The 16,013-nt window shown below is 41.9% G+C and overlaps 1 protein-coding gene across 2 annotated transcripts in view; it reads right to left on the bottom strand.

Moving 5' to 3' along the window:
• The window catches only part of LOC141108363 (histo-blood group ABO system transferase-like), a 357,971-nt gene that overhangs the window by 183,703 nt on the left and 158,255 nt on the right, over window positions 1-16,013 (bottom strand). For both annotated transcript variants that reach the window (XM_073599920.1, XM_073599919.1), the window contains exon 6: window positions 13,995-14,039. In XM_073599920.1, coding sequence (XP_073456021.1) covers window positions 13,995-14,039 — 45 coding nt within the window. The remainder of the gene's footprint in view (window positions 1-13,994; window positions 14,040-16,013) is intronic.

Genomic DNA, 16,013 nt, shown 5'->3' on the forward strand with positions numbered 1-16,013 from the left:
CCCAGTCTAAGTCCTGGAGAGCAGCCCTCATCCTTGGAAAATATGCTCTCTTAAAGTTAAGTGTATTTATCTTACCCGTATGTGTTAGTTGCCTACAGCTAACATTAAATGAAATCATGTTATGGTCACTGGTACCCAGATGCACTTTTATATGAATATTGGTAATAAGCTCTGCATGGTTTGAGATTACCAGGTCCAGCAGAGCGTCATTCCTAGTCGGGGCCTCAATAAACTGGACAATAAAATTGTCTTGTAATAGGTTTATACATTTTTGCCCTTTAACTGTCCCAGCAGTTCCATTACTCCAGTTATTTTCCAGGTAGTTAAAATCCCCCACTTATTATCACTGTGCCAGCCCTTGCAGCCCTTTCCGTCTGTGCAAGGAGCTGAGTCTCTACCTCCTCACTAACGCTGGGAGGTCTATAACAAACTCCAATGACAACCTTTGGAGTACGCACACCCATGTACAGTTTCACCCATAATGCTTCAGACTCATCACACTCTCCATCAACTAGGTCCTCTTTCACACTCGCTATGAGAACACTTCTCACATAGAGACAGACACCACCACTTTTAAGTTTTACCCTGTCTTTCCGAAAGAGCATAGCCAGGAATATTAATAGCCCAGTCATGAGAAGAATTAAGTCAAGATTCAGCCATACCAATTAGATCATAGTTCTCCTCGTGCACCAGAGCTTCCAATGCACCTATTTTGCTTGGCAGACTTCTGGCATTGGTGAACAAACACTTTAATTCATTGTCACATTTTGCAAACGTATGTCGCATACTTTTTATTTTAGTACAAATAGTACCATTTCAAATGGTTGATTGTAACATAGGAACCTTCATATCATCTGTCATAGCACTCCCCTCATATATCCCCATTCCACCCACCAATAGGGGCTGACCCCTGTCTGACCTGTCTGCACCATTATAATCTAATTCACCCTTCCCCCACACTCCTAGTTTAAATAATCCTCCAGCCTTCACATAAACATCTCCCCCAGAACAGAAGACCCCCTTCCATTTAGGTGCAAACCATCTTTAGTATATAGGTTGCACCCCAATGAAAAGCCAGCCCAGTGCTCTAAAAACCCAAATCCCTCCTCCTTACACCAAGTCTTTAGCCATGCATTCAGCTCTCTAATCACCCCCTGTCTTTCCTGTGTTGCGCATGGCACAGGCAAAATTTCAGAGAATATTACCTTTTGAGGTCCTTATCTTCAACTTGCAGCCTAGTTCTTTAAATTGGTTCTGAAGGAGCCTCCACCTTCCATATATTCTGTCATTGGTTCCAACTTGGACCAAAACAGCTGGGTCATGCCCAGTCCCTCCCAGTAATTCATCAACCCGGTCCACCACACGCCGAACCCTGGCACCAGGGAGACAGCAAACTATTTGTTTGAGGCGATCCCCGACGACAAATTATTCTATCTGTCTTTCTGATTACAGATGACATCTAGGGCTGCCACCTCTGAGCTTGATACCCCCACATCTTCACCCAACTTGGGAACTCTGTAGGGTTCTCAAACCCAGAGCTGGCCTTCCTTTTCTGTGAGCCCTTATCACTCCCTCTAACTGTACTAACCCATCTTCCTACCTGATAATCCTGAGTGTAGAGCTTGTATAACAGTGTAAATTTGCTGTCTCCTCAAAATAACTCAACACACAGCCATTAATGTCTAAACCACTTGAAACAAAAGTGAGTACACCCCTAAGTGAAAATGTCCAAATTGGGCCCAATTAGCCATTTTCCCTCCCCGGTGTCATGTGACTTGTTAGTGTTACAAGGTTTCAGGTGTGAATGGGGAGCAGGTGTGTTAAATTTGGTGTTATCGCTCTCACTCTCTCATACCGGTCACTGGAAGTTCAACATGGCACCTCATGGCAAAGAACTCTCTGAGGATCTGAAAAAAAGAATTGCTACTCTACATAAAGATGACCATACATCAGTTTAACAGGACAGGTTCCATTCAGAACAGGCCTCGCCATGGTTGACCAAAGAAGTTGAGTGCACGTGCTCAGCGTCATATCCAGAGGTTGTCTTTGGGAAATAGACATATAAGTGCTGCCAGCATTGCTGCAGAGGTTTAAGGGGTGGGTGGTCAGCCTGTAAGTGCTCAGACCATATGCTGCACACTGCATCAAATTGGTCTGCATGGCTGTCATCCCAGAAGGAAGCCTCTTCTAAAGATGATGCCCAAGGAAGCCTGCAAACAGTTTGCTGAAGACATGGATTACTGGAACCATGTCCTGTGGTCTGATGAGACCAAGATAAACTTATTTGGTTCAGATGATGTCAAGCGTGTGTGGCGGCAACCAGGTGAGGAGTACAAAGACAAGTGTGTCTTGCCTACAGTCAAGCATGGTGGTGGGAGTATCATGGTCTGGGGCTGCATGAGTGCTGCCGGCACTGGGGAGCAACAGTTCAGTGAGATAAACATGAATGCCAACATGTACTGTGACATACTGAAGCAGAGCATGATACCCTCCCTTTGTTAGACTGGGCTGCAGGGCAGTATTCCAACATGATATCGACCCCAAACACACCTCCAAGATGACCACTGCCTTGCTAAAAAAGCTGAAGGTAAAGGTAATGGACCGGCCAAACATGTCTCCAGACCTAAACCCCATTGAGCATCTGTGGGGCATCCTCAAATGGAAGGTGGAGGAGCGCAAGGTCTTTAACATCCACCAGCTCCGTGATGTCATCCTTGGTCTACCAGTATGCTTGCCTTTAGCCACCTTCCCCTGTTGTTTGTATTTGGTCCATGTTTTAGACATAGCCGACTGTGAACAACCAACATCTTGTGCAACACTGCGTGATGATTTACCCTCTTTAAGGAGTATGATAATCCTCTCCTTTTTTTCAATTGACATCTCTGGTGTTGGAGCCTTGCTTCATGTCAGTCCACTTGTTGCAACAGCTCTCCAAGGTGTGATCACTCCTTTTTACCTACATACTAACAAGCAGATTTAATCTGATGCAGGTGTTAGTGTTTGTAATGAAAATTTACAGGGTGATTCCATAATTTTTTCCTCAGAATTGAGTGATTCCATAATTTATTCCCTGTGCTTGTTCTATAAATCTAACTGGCCACCACAATTATTTTTCTTGATTTCTTTTAGCCAGAAAGTTGCCATTTGAAATGCCTTTAATTTTTGGCCATGTCTGTGATCTGCTTTTTTTCTACAACAATAAACAACTGAGGGAACATCCTCAGGGACTGGTGATTCCATAATTTTTGCCAGGGGTTGTACATATGCATGTTGCTTTTAAGCATTTCTGCGGAGCTTTTTGCTGTGTTTTTTGCGTTTTTTACCTCGATTTCCATTTTTTTATGCTTTTTTTTTATGGCAAATTTGTTGTTGTGCAGATTTCAAAATGTGTCAAAATAGTGGTAAAAATGCTGTAAAAATGCCCTACGCTTCTCCATTGAAGTCTATTGAACCAAAAAAGCAGCGTTTTGCGTTTAAAAAAGTCCCTGACCCTTTCCAAATACGCAGAGGCACAAAAATGCATTGATGTGAATGTGTTCCATAGGAACCCATGTTAAAAATAATGTCCTGAGTTTCTGCAAAAAGCATTAAAAAAACGTATTGGTGTGAATGGAGCCTAAAAGTATTTGTACATTCCACTCTACTTGAAGTGTATTTGTGTTCTTTACATGCAGAGAAAAGGAATAGGTTCACCTTAAGGGCAGTTCTACCGTTTGGTAATACTTACTTCTACTTCTATAATTCAAGGTCTATTGAATAACTGAAAAAAAGATATATGCCTAGTACTTCCAGGTACGGAGGAGCATGGGAGTCATTCCCCTTCCTCCCACGGGAAAGCACTGGAGCTTTCTGATTGGCTGCTCAGCTTCCCAGGCCTTGCAGACAGGCAGAGATTGCAGACCTGTATAAGCTTCAAGTCACACAGGCCTTCCTTTTTCCACTGCCTGCAATTGAACGGAACATCGATGATGTGAAGGGAAGATGTGAGTGTGCCGCTGGTGGGGCCACCATTAAAGTAGTGAACCTGTTACTTTAACTTGCATGGACAGAGCACAGGTTTATTTAAAACATAAAAAGTTGCTGTCATTTAAAACATTTTTAACTGGTAAGGAGGTATGGCTAGAAAGGCTACACTAGATACAGCACCTCATCCCAGATTATCAATTGAGAATTTAGCAGTGTAGAGGGATTATAGCAGTGCCAGAAAAAGGAAGAGTGAGTAATCAGATAAAATTACAAAAATACTTTATTAACATATATTATCACATTATAGAAAGGCAAATCTTTAAAATAATGGATGCAGTTCACAGATTAATTGATACAGAGCAAATACAATCGAGTAGGCCTGGTGACTCCGGCACTCGCCTGCATTGCATCTTGGACCTTGTAGGCTCCGGGGATGCTGCTGCTGCGGGCGCATGCACAGAAGCCCCTCTTTGCATCCGCACACTTGATCAGCTGCGCTGATCAGGTGTGGGGGGCGTACTTAAGCCAGCCTGTCCTTCATTCCAGCTGGACACGAGGAACGCCTGTCTCTATTGTGGATTATTCACAGGGTATGTTTGATCCTTTTTACATTCCTCTTGTCTACCTCAGTCTTTGTCATCTTTTGGTCTTGAGCTTACACCATTTGTTCTATTATAGGATGCGACTACTTTTGTTGCTGTTCAAACCTATATAACTGTATTTGGTGCCCAGTATATGCGTTAAGGTAGCTGCCACTGGCATCTTTGATCCACCTGCAATTCCATCTTGGGTAAGCTGCTTCTTAATTATTGCCCCTGTTATTTACATACCAGTGTGTATGTAACTATCTATATAGGTAGCTATTATATTTTCATGGTTTATCTCCATTGATTTTGGATTTCTCATTTTTTAGATAAATATCTGCTGTTTTCAATCTGCTTTTGAGTATATCCCTCCAACTTCCTTCAGGCGTTCCCCTTGGATTATACATATTTTTAAATTGTGAGTTTTTTTTTTTTTTTTCTTGCCACTTCAGCTTAAAGGTTTCTCCCGGGAAAAGATTTTTCAAATATTAAAATTCAAATTTCTTTCCCATCTTATCGTCACATCATCGTGGCTTTACATTTGCTTGGTACTCCAATTTAGTATATTACAAAACAAAAGAGGATACATAATTATCCCAACGATAGCTAATGCTTCCCTTTTACCCATCCCCCCCTCCCACCCCCCCGAGACCATATCCATCCAGTCCTCTGCATTCCTCTACTTATGTAGACCACATCTCAACCGCATTTGGAGATTCTTTAAATTTTTCCCAGTCTTTCCATTTTGTTTCAAAGGCCCCCATTTTTGTCCCTTCGCTAAATCTTAGGTACTCCAAGCACTGAATCTCATTAATTTTATTAAACCATTCCCTCATCTTTGGCCTCTCTTTCCTTTGCCAATACTTAGGGATTAAGCTCTTAGCTGCATCAATAAGATGTGGCAAAAGTGTTCTGAGATATGTTTTAGTCGGCATATCACTCATGTGGAATAAACAGATCCAAGGGTCATTTGGGACGTCCAAGTTTGTTATCACTTTGATAAATTTTCTTACTTCGCCCCAAAACCTTTTCATTTCCGGACATAGCCACCAGATATGGGCCATTGACCCCATCTCTGAGCAGCCCCTCCAACAAAATTGCGACTTATCCCTATGTATTTTATGCACCCGATCGGGGGTCAGGTACATTCTAGTCAGGCATTTAAAATTTAATTCTAGGAGTTTACTATTAACTGAAGTGGCTGAGACTCTTTTCAAGATCAGGGAGACTTCTGTATCTGTAAGATTTCTCCCTAACTCCTTTTCCCATTTCCCTATATAGTCCGGGGTTTCTAACCTTTCTAAATCAACTAGAACTTTATATATCCGGGAGAAACCCCCCCTCCCCTCTCTATCCACGCATATTTTTTCTAGTGGTGTTAAATTATCCACCGATCTTATTGGCTGTGGGAGTGAACCAACATAGTGTTTTAATTGGCTATAGCGCCAGGGGTTAATGACTAACATATCTCTTTTGTCCTGCATCTCTTGGAATGAGCATATTCGACCCCTATGCATTATGTCTTTTAGTTGTATATTTTCTTCTAGTAACCATTTACCAAACCATTCCTCTTTCCCTGGTGCAAACTGTTCTAAATCTTTAAGTGGCATTAAGGGTGAGTTATACTCCCAGTGTTCCTTCCTGTGAAGGGTGTCCCATATCTTAAGTGCGTGTTTAGTGATTGCATGCGTTTCAGTGCTGTACTTTCTCTGTTGAGGCGAAATCCATATAATCTTATCCAGTTTAGTGTCACTAATTTTATTTTCTATTACTACCCATTGTTTTTCTATGTTTTTGACCCATTCAGTCACTCTGGCTATAGCGATAGCTTCGTAATATTTCCTTATATCTGGTGCTCCCCATCCCCCTTTACCTTTAGTATTAATCAATTGTGAGAATTTTAATCTAGGTGGCTTTCCCCTCCAAATAAATTTTGAAAACATTAAGTGTAGCCTTCTGAGGTATGTATGTGGGAGTGTTATTGGTATCATTTGCATTTTATAAGTTATTTTCGGCAGTATAACCATTTTATATATGTTGATTCTTCCCGCCCAGGATAGTTGACCCAGATGAATTCTACTCAATTCAGCTTTTACCTCGTTTAACAGTGCTATAACGTTCGCTTGGTATAGCGTTTCGGTTGATGTAGTGATTTTGACCCCCAGATAATTCAGTTCTTTTTTCCCCCACACAAAGGGGAAGTGTTTTTGGTAGGAGTGGTCACTCTCCTTGAAGTGGTTTATCTCAAGTGCTTCAGATTTAGTTGGGTTTACTTTGAAATTTGATAACTTTCCGTATTCTACTAGGTTAGCCATGATATTTGGTAGGGATATCCTTGGCTGGGTTATATACAGCAGGATGTCATCTGCAAAGGCGGCCAGTTTGTATTCCATATTCCCTATTACGACCCCACTAATATCCCTATTCTGTCTTATCCTTAATAGAAGGGGTTCTAACGTCAACAGGAAGAGCATGGGGGAGATTGGACACCCCTGCCTTGTACCATTGTACATGTCGATTGGGTCCGAGAAGGTCCCATTTATTTTCACTCTTGCCGATGGTCTTGAGTATTAGGCCCTAATCCATTTACACATCCTCTCCCCACAGCCTACCTCCTCGAGCGTACTCATCATGAAGTCCCAGTCTACTCTATCAAACGCTTTTTCAGCGTCTATGGATAGAAGTAGACCTGGGACTCCGCTCTTTTTGATTTCCTGGGCTACTAGGAGGGTTTTGATGCTGTTATCCCGTCCCTGTCTACCTCTAATAAACCCCACCTGGTCCGGATGTATGATCTTCTCTATTACCTGCTTCATTCATTTTTAAATTGTGAGTTAATGCGGCTATGTTAGCCCTATTGATTTGATGTGGTGATAATTATCCCACTCATCTGGTTATATTCTTTTTCTTTATTTTTTTCTTTTTTCTTTTCTTTTTTACATACACTATCTAATAGCATTATACTTGATCGCCAGGTCTTTTGTATGCCCTCTGCAGTCATAGATACGGTGTGACCCTATTGGCCTTTGTTTGGGGTGCCCCTCGCTTGGCCCCGTCCTGGGTGTCTGGCTCTCAGGTACGTCCTTGGATGGGGTTTTTTTTGGCCATTTTGTGGATATAGCTCCGCCACACACACCCCACCCGATGTTTCATTATATCACTTGCTGTTTACCATGTTTCTTATTGTGTTTTTTGTTTTTTATGTAGAGACCCTTAATGTTACTACAGGCTCATACCATTCCCTGAGGAAGCCAATGTCTTGGCAAAACATGTAGGAATTGAGTACCTGTTCTGAAGGCCCTCCTCACCAGGCCTACTCGATTGTATTTGCTCTGTATCAATTAATCTGTGAACTGCACCCATTATTTTAAAGATTTGCCTTTCTATATGTGATAATATATGTTAATAAAGTATTTTTGTAATTTTATCTGATTACTCACTCTTCCTTTTTCTGGCACCGCTATAATCCCTCTACACTCCCAAATTCTCAATTGATAATCCGGGATGAGGTGCTGTATCTAGTGTAGCTTTTCTAGCCATACCTCCTGTCTCAATATTCAGAGCTTCAATGCTTACTCCTTTCTGGCTAGACAGGCTCTCCATAATATCCTGTTTTCACTAACTTATTATAATCCTGCGATAACCTTCAAAATGGTCCCTTGCATTTAATCTAGTATTATATTTTTTCTGTGAATTCACTTCTGTCCCTAACATATCAGTTCTGTCTATTGCCTCTGATTACTAACTTTTGTTTCAATTGTGTTGTTGAGGGGTTCAGATAATTTCTACCATGGCAGACTTCTGTGGGGATGCTTGGGAAGGTCTAATGACCAAAATCCAAACATCTCACAATGCTTCCACCATTACTGATGCTGAGCTGGACAGGGCCTTTATGAGACTCCAACGTCTTTTGGAAAAAAAAAGTTCGTATTTATTGGCACAAATTGTATTTTGAAAAATATGCTGAACACAAAGTGGTACCCTGGGGGCTGAGAATTCAGTTATTTCCCAACATTAAAAAATGACTCACTGAAGGCATCTTGGGAGGATAACCTTCAATCTTGTTCTCTCAATATGCTTTCAATCCTATGTAAGGAATATGAATCTGAGCTTGAACAATTGGATGTTTCTATTAATCGTTGGCATTTGGATCACTCATCTGGTGTGTCCTCCCTGAGATATAGCAAGCGGGATACTCTCCTGTGCGCTCACCTTGAGGAGTACACACTTAGTGTCATAAATGCCAAGAAAGGAAAATTTCTTAGAGATTTGTCCGCTCACGAAAATGGCTATGCCTATAAATGGGACAACACAACTGAGACCAAATCCAGAACTAAACCCTTCGCTTCGAATGTACCTACTTCTAACAATCATGTACCTAACACTCCTTCTGCTTCTTTTTCTTCTAGCACCTCCACCATCTATCACGATCTCACCCAGGAACAACTCTCCAAGAAAACAAAGGGTGAACTATCCGTCACTTTCACAGAATCACTTCATCGCACTTTAGGGCCCACCTTGTCTTCCCAGCCATCCACAGCCCTTTCCAAGGCCACTCACATATCCACTCCTTTCACTCGTGCACAATCTAAATCATCGTCTATATCTAAATCGACTACAACTAACGCACCGATCCCCACTACTTCGGCACCTCCTCATTCCCAGATGCACGCTGTCACCAGAAGGGTAAGTGAACCTAATCTTACATCGATGTTTCCTGCCAGCACACAGCCTATGGACCCTAAAATTGCCCCCATTTTTTTAGTTCAAGGTCCGGACTCTCTTCAGAGTCCGATTCCAAACTCGCAAAGCCCAGCTGTCAACGGGGATCTTCCACTTTTGACGTGATTAACCTATCATCGGTACCGTTAACTCATGATCAAATCCGCGTACTGCAACTTGGTCTTACCTTTTGCCCTTCTAACAATTTTGACAAATTCCTACTTATCAAGGACATCCATCTCTTTGCACGTAAGCTACTATATAAGGTAATTTATGACAGATCCTCTACACACCCTACCTCCGTTGAATCTACCTCCCTCACACAGGAGGTTCCTACTTTGGCTGAGATTCAGGCTTTGGAGGAGTTGATGTCGTTATGGGAGGAGGGAGACACTGATGGCGACGATAAGTCTGATCTCCCTGAATCGGGCGTTGTGACACTCGGTGTCTCTTCCCCCCCCCCACCTCCTTCAAGCCTAAATCTCGTAACTTTCCTAATTTATCTACCAATCCCAATATTTGGGCTTTTGTTCAACAATTTACCACTGCCATTGATAATATAGAATCTATCTCCTCCTCTCCATCCAATGTATCTCCTTCTCTTAGTAGAGCATTAAAATCTCTCCAAAACCACCAGGGGCTGGTTATTAAACCAGCAAATAAGGGTGGCAACTTGGTAGTGATGGATGTTTCCTTTTATGAACACATGTGCCATGATATTCTTGACAATCGTGATTGGTACAGACCCATATCTAAATCACTTATTGACTATTTCACTCTTGAATACAATCAACTGATTTTCTCAGCATATCAAAAGGGTACGATCGATTGCAACACGTGGAATTTCTTAAATGTTAGGGAACCTAAAACTCCCACGTTTTACTCCCTACCCAAACTTCACAAGTCGCTAACCCATCCACCGGGTTGACCTATTGTTTCCGGATGTCAATGCCTTACGGAACATGCAAGCGCATTGGTAGACAAGTACTTAGCTCCCCACGTTACTTCCTTGTCTTCCTATGTAAAAGACACTATTCACCTTCTCCGCATCCTCGATGGGAAACATTTACCTAAAGATGTTTGGTTAGTCGCTTTAGATGTAGAGAGCTTATATAACATCATTCCTCATGATAGAGGCATTGAGGTTATAGAGAAACAACATCGTGAGAGAGGCCCTAACTTTGACTCATATGGAGATTTTGTTCTTGAACTCTTGAAGTTCATACTGACACTTAATCGCTTCATGTTTGGCTCCTCCCACTTCCTCCAGGTACAGGGTGTGGCTATGGGGACCAAGTGTGCCCCCTCTTATGCCAACCTGTTCCTGGGGGGGTGGGAGAGAGAGCTATTTGGCATGTCCAACTCGTTCCATCTCCTATCCAAAGTTCTATCCTGGCACAGGTACATTGATGATGTACTATTTTTTTGGTCTGGTACCCGAGAAGAAGTATCCCTGTTCATGGACTTCTTGACCATGAATTCTTATAACCTTAAATTTACCATGGAGTGCAGCCAATCCCAGATTCACTTTCTCGATCTTCAAATTAGTCTGGACCCAAATGGCAATATTCAAACAGCCCTATATCGGAAACCCTCTTCGGGTAACACCATTCTTCATGCCAGCAGTGCCCATCCTAAGCCTCTTCTCAAGAGCATTCCCTTCAGCCAGTATTTAAGGCTTAAAAGAAATTGCACCCTTGAGGCCGATTTCTTTCAGGCATCACATGAGCTGTATTGCAGACTCAGAGATAGAGGATACAGTCACTCTCTTCTCAAGAAAGCCTTCAATAAAGCCAAAAAATTTGACAGGAAGGATCTAATTTTTTCTGACAAGCCTCCGGAGACTCAGCAGCCTGTCCAGCTGATCACTCAATATTCTAAACAACATGCCCAAATCAAGGATATTCTTAATCAATTTTGGCCTCTATTAACCACAGACCCTATTATCGCCAAATATGTTAGATCATACCCTGACATAACATATCGTAGATCTCCCTCACTGAGAGATCGATTGATAACAAGTCACCATTCTATTGACACCCAGTCATTGCACATAATCACTGGGACCTTTCAATGTGGCAAGTGCGATGTCTGTGCCTTTGTTTCTAACTCCAGGGAACTTGTCCTTCCCAATGGATTGACTCATACCATCAGACAGAGTCACCTGTGCCACGATGGGGGTGGTCTACGTGGCTCTGTGCTGATGTGGTTCTTACTACATTGGCAAAACCAAGCGACCCTTCCAGGTTCGTATCAGGGACCACATCAAACCCCTGTTTAAACATACCACCACTACAGCCATTAACCGGCATATTGCTATACAACACAATTACGACCCACACGTTGTCAGGTTCTCCGCACTTGAGCATGTACCTTTACATGCCCGAGGTGGGAGCACCGACAACAAATTATTACAGCTTGAGACCAAGTGGATTCACATTTTACAGGCCACCAAATTTCCCGGGCTAAATGAACATATTAGCTTTAAACGCTTTTTATAGAATCCCTGTACCTCTTGATTTAATTATTAATGGCTTGTTAACTTCTAATTTAGTCTGTAACTCATAAACACACAATTTGTGTCTCCAACCCAAGTTCCTTTCCATTTTGGGTCAGTCTTTGGTTTTTTTCTTTCTCTCTCTTCCCTTTCATCCTCCCCCTTTTTCCCCTTGCCTATTTAAACCCCCCCTTCCTCTTGTTTCTCTTCTCCCTTCCTTCTTCAGCCATGGAATGTTACTTTGATCTCTCGAAGACAGCTACATTGTATGTGCTTTGGACAACTTATATTTATTTCCAAGATGTTTCTATTTATGTTTCATTTTGCATCATATATTATTAAGTTTGTTATGTCATCTAAACAACAGTCATACATGTATAAAGTACCCCAGATTGTTTATTCTTATTCTTATTTCTTAAACAAATGTTTATTTTCTTTGTGTAACAACCGGGTCTCAGTTATTCTCTATGAACTCGTTGGGATGTGTGGCTGGACCTACGCAGGGCTGTGCGCCTGGGACTTTCCTTCCATCCCTGCCTGGTGCTGGGGATGGCATGGGGGTCTGAGCCCAGGCACTCTCCTTCGCGATATCTCTCCCGGGGTGGCTTTCTGCCCCCTTTTTCCTAACCGTGCCTGCTTGCCTTCCCCTCCGGTGCTTGGTGCGGCTGGCCTCCTTGCCCTGGCCTCTGGATTTGCACTGTTGTTGACTGTATGGACGCCCAGGGCAGAACATTCCAGTGTCTGCCAGTTCGGGCTCCTGTGCTTGTGCTCGTGCCACCTTGCCCCGCGTCTTCCATCTGGCCCCGGTACATGGAATCGCTGTCTTTTCCTATGATTGACAGCGCTCTTTCATGGTTCTGTATGGGCTAACCCGACGCGGGTCACGTGATTCCGGCACTCGCCTGCGTTGCATCTTGGACCTTGTAGGCTCCGGGGATGCTGCTGCAGGCGCATGCACAGAAGCCCCTCTTTGCATCCGCACACTTGATCAGCTGCACTGATCAGGTGTGGGGGGTGTACTTAAGCCAGCCTGTCCTTCATTCCAGCTGAACACGAGGAACGCCTGTCTCTATTGTGGATTATTCACAGGGTATGTTTGATCCTTTTTACACTCCTCTTGTTTACCTCAGTCTTTGTCATCTTTTGGTCTTGAGCTTACACCATTTGTTCTATTATAGGATGCGACTACTTTTGTTGCTGTTCAAACCTATATAACTCTATTTGGTGCCCAGTATATGCGTTAAGGTAGCTGCCACTGGCATCTTTGATCCACCTGCAATTCCATCTTGGGTAAGCTGCTTCTTAATTATTGCCCCTGTTATTTACATACCAGTGTGTATGTAACTATCTATATAGGTATCTATTATATTTTCATGGTTTATCTCCATTGATTCTGGATTTCTCATTTTTTAGATAAATATCTGCTGTTTTCAATCTGCTTTTGAGTATATCCCTCCAACTTCCTTCAGGCGTTCCCCTTGGATTATACATATTTTTAAATTGTGAGTTAATGCGGCTATGTTAGCCCTATTGATTTGATGTGGTGATAATTATCCCACTCATCTGGTTATATTCATTTTTTTTCTTTATTTTTTATTTTTTTCTTTTTTCTTTTCTTTTTTACATACACTATCTAATAGCATTATACTTGATCGCCAGGTCTTTTGTATGTCCTCTGCAGTCATAGATACGGTGTGACCCTATTGGCCTTTGTTTGGGGTGCCCCTCGCTTGGCCCCGTCCTGGGTGTCTGGCTCTCAGGTACGTCCTTGGATGGGGGTTTTTTTGGCCACTTTGTGGATATAGCTCCGCCACACACCCCACCCGATGTTTCATTATATCACTTGCTGTTTACCATGTTTCTTATTGTGTTTTTTGTTTTTATGTAGAGACCCTTAATGTTACTACAGACTCATACCATTCCCTGAGGAAGCCAATGTCTTGGCAAAACATGTAGGAATTGAGCACCTGTTCTGAAGACCCTCCTCACCAGGCCTACTCGATTGTATTTGCTCTGTATCAATTAATCTGTGAACTGCACCCATTATTTTAAAGATTTGCCTTTCTATATGTGATAATATATGTTAATAAAGTATTTTTGTAATTTTACCTGATTACTCACTCTTCCTTTTTCTGGCACCGCTATAATCCCTCTACACTCCCAAATTCTCAATTTTTAAATGGTAGCTAGTATGTTAAACTAAGTAGAGGAGAACTGGCTCTTACCTGTCAAGGAATACTCCCTTTAAAGGATCCCCGCACAACATATTTCTACAATTGAAGCATGAGATAAATGTTACTAAATGATAGATAGATAGATAGATAGATAGATAGATAGATAGATAGATAGATAGATAGATAGATAGATAGATAGATAGATAGATAGATAGATAGATAGATAGAAAAAGTCTAAACACCCCTGTTAAAATGTCAGGTTTCTGTGATGTAAAAAAAAATGAGACAAAGATAAATCATTTCAGAACTTTTTCCACCTTTAATGTGACCTATAAACTGTACAACTCAGTTGAACAACAAACTGAAATCTTTTAGGTGGGGGGAAATACAAATAAAAAAACTAAAATAATGTGGTTGCAGAAGTGCGCACACCCTAAGGTTCCATGCACACTGGACATAAAAAATGTCAATTCTACAGGCGTTTGACGTTTTTTTCTCCTGCCTCTAGAAACACTTCTATTGTGTTCTATGTGTCTTTGCACATTATGACTACTACAGGAGTTTTCTGTCAGGGACGTTCAGAGGCAGGGAAAAAAACCCTTCTCTATCGCGTTTTCTGGAGAAGTTTAGGAGCTGTAAAAACGCCAGTCTCTCCCTTCTGAACGTCAAGTTTCAATGTTTTTTAGCAAAAAAAAAAGGTGTGTTGTCACAGTACATAATTTCCTGGCTTTTGCAGAGGGGCGTGTAGTGCAAAAAAAGTCTATAAACTAAATGCTCTTAAACTCTCATAGACTCACCTAAACTTTGTACAATATGCTTTCAATTTGCGTCTTTTATGCCACATTTTTAAGCTAAAAACGTTGAAGTTTTTCTGCTCCTAGTGTGCATGGAGCCTTAAACTAATACTTTGTTGAAGCACCTTTTCATTTTATTACAGCACTCAGTCTTTTTGGGTATAAGTCTATCAGCATGGCACATCTTGACTTCTCTGCTTTGCAAAAACACTTCAAATCTGTCATATTGTGAGGGTATCTCCTATGCACAGCCCTCTTCAGATAATCCCACAGATTTTCAATCAGATTCAGGTCTGGGCTCTGGCTGGGCAATTTCAAAACGTTAATCTTCTTCTGGTGAAGCCATTCCTTTGTTGATTTGGATGTATGCTTTGGGTCATTGTCATGCTAAAAGATGAAGTTCTTCTTCATGTTCAGCTTTCTAGCAGAAGCCTGAAAGTTTTGTGCCAATATTTACTGGTATTTGGAACTGTTCAGAATTCCCTCTAACTTGACTAAGGCTCCTGTTCCAGCTTACGGAAAACAGCCCCAAACATGATGCTGCCAGCACCATGCTTCACTGTGGGTATGATGTTCTTTTGGTGATGTGCAGTGTTGTTTTTGCGCCAAACATATCTTTTGGAATTATGGCCAAAAAGTTCAAACTTGGTTTCATCAGACCATAACACATTTTTCCACATGCTTTTGGGAGACTTCAGATGTGTTTTTGCAAAAATTAGCTGGGCTTGGATGTTTTTCTTTGTAAGAAAAGGCTTACGTCTTGCCACTCTACCCCATGGCCCGGACATATGAAGAATACGGGAGATTGTTGTCACATGTACCACACAGCTAGTACTCACCAGGTATTCCTGCAGTTCCTTTAATGTTGCTGTAGACCTCTTGGCAGCCTACCTGACCGGTTTTCTTCTCGTCTTTTCATCAATTTTGGAGGGACGTCCAGTTCTTGGTAATGTCACTGTTGTGCCATAGTTTCTCCAGTTGATGATGACTGTCTTCACTGTGTTCCATGGTATATATAATGTCTTGGAAATTCATATGTACCCTTCTTCTGACTGATGCTTTTTAACAATGAGATCCCTCTGATGCTTTGGAAGCTCTCTGCAGACCATGGCTTTTCCTGTAGGATGCGACTAAGAAAATGTCAGGAAAGACCTACTAGAACAGCTGAAATTTATTTGGGGTTAATCGGAGGCACTTTAAATAATGGCAGGTGTGTACTGACTCCTATTTAACACGAGTTTGAATGTGATTGCTTAATTCTGAACACAGCTACATC

The sequence above is a fragment of the Aquarana catesbeiana genome, linkage group LG09 (genome assembly GCF_042186555.1).
Source record: "Aquarana catesbeiana isolate 2022-GZ linkage group LG09, ASM4218655v1, whole genome shotgun sequence".
Classification (NCBI taxonomy): Eukaryota; Metazoa; Chordata; class Amphibia; order Anura; family Ranidae; genus Aquarana; species Aquarana catesbeiana.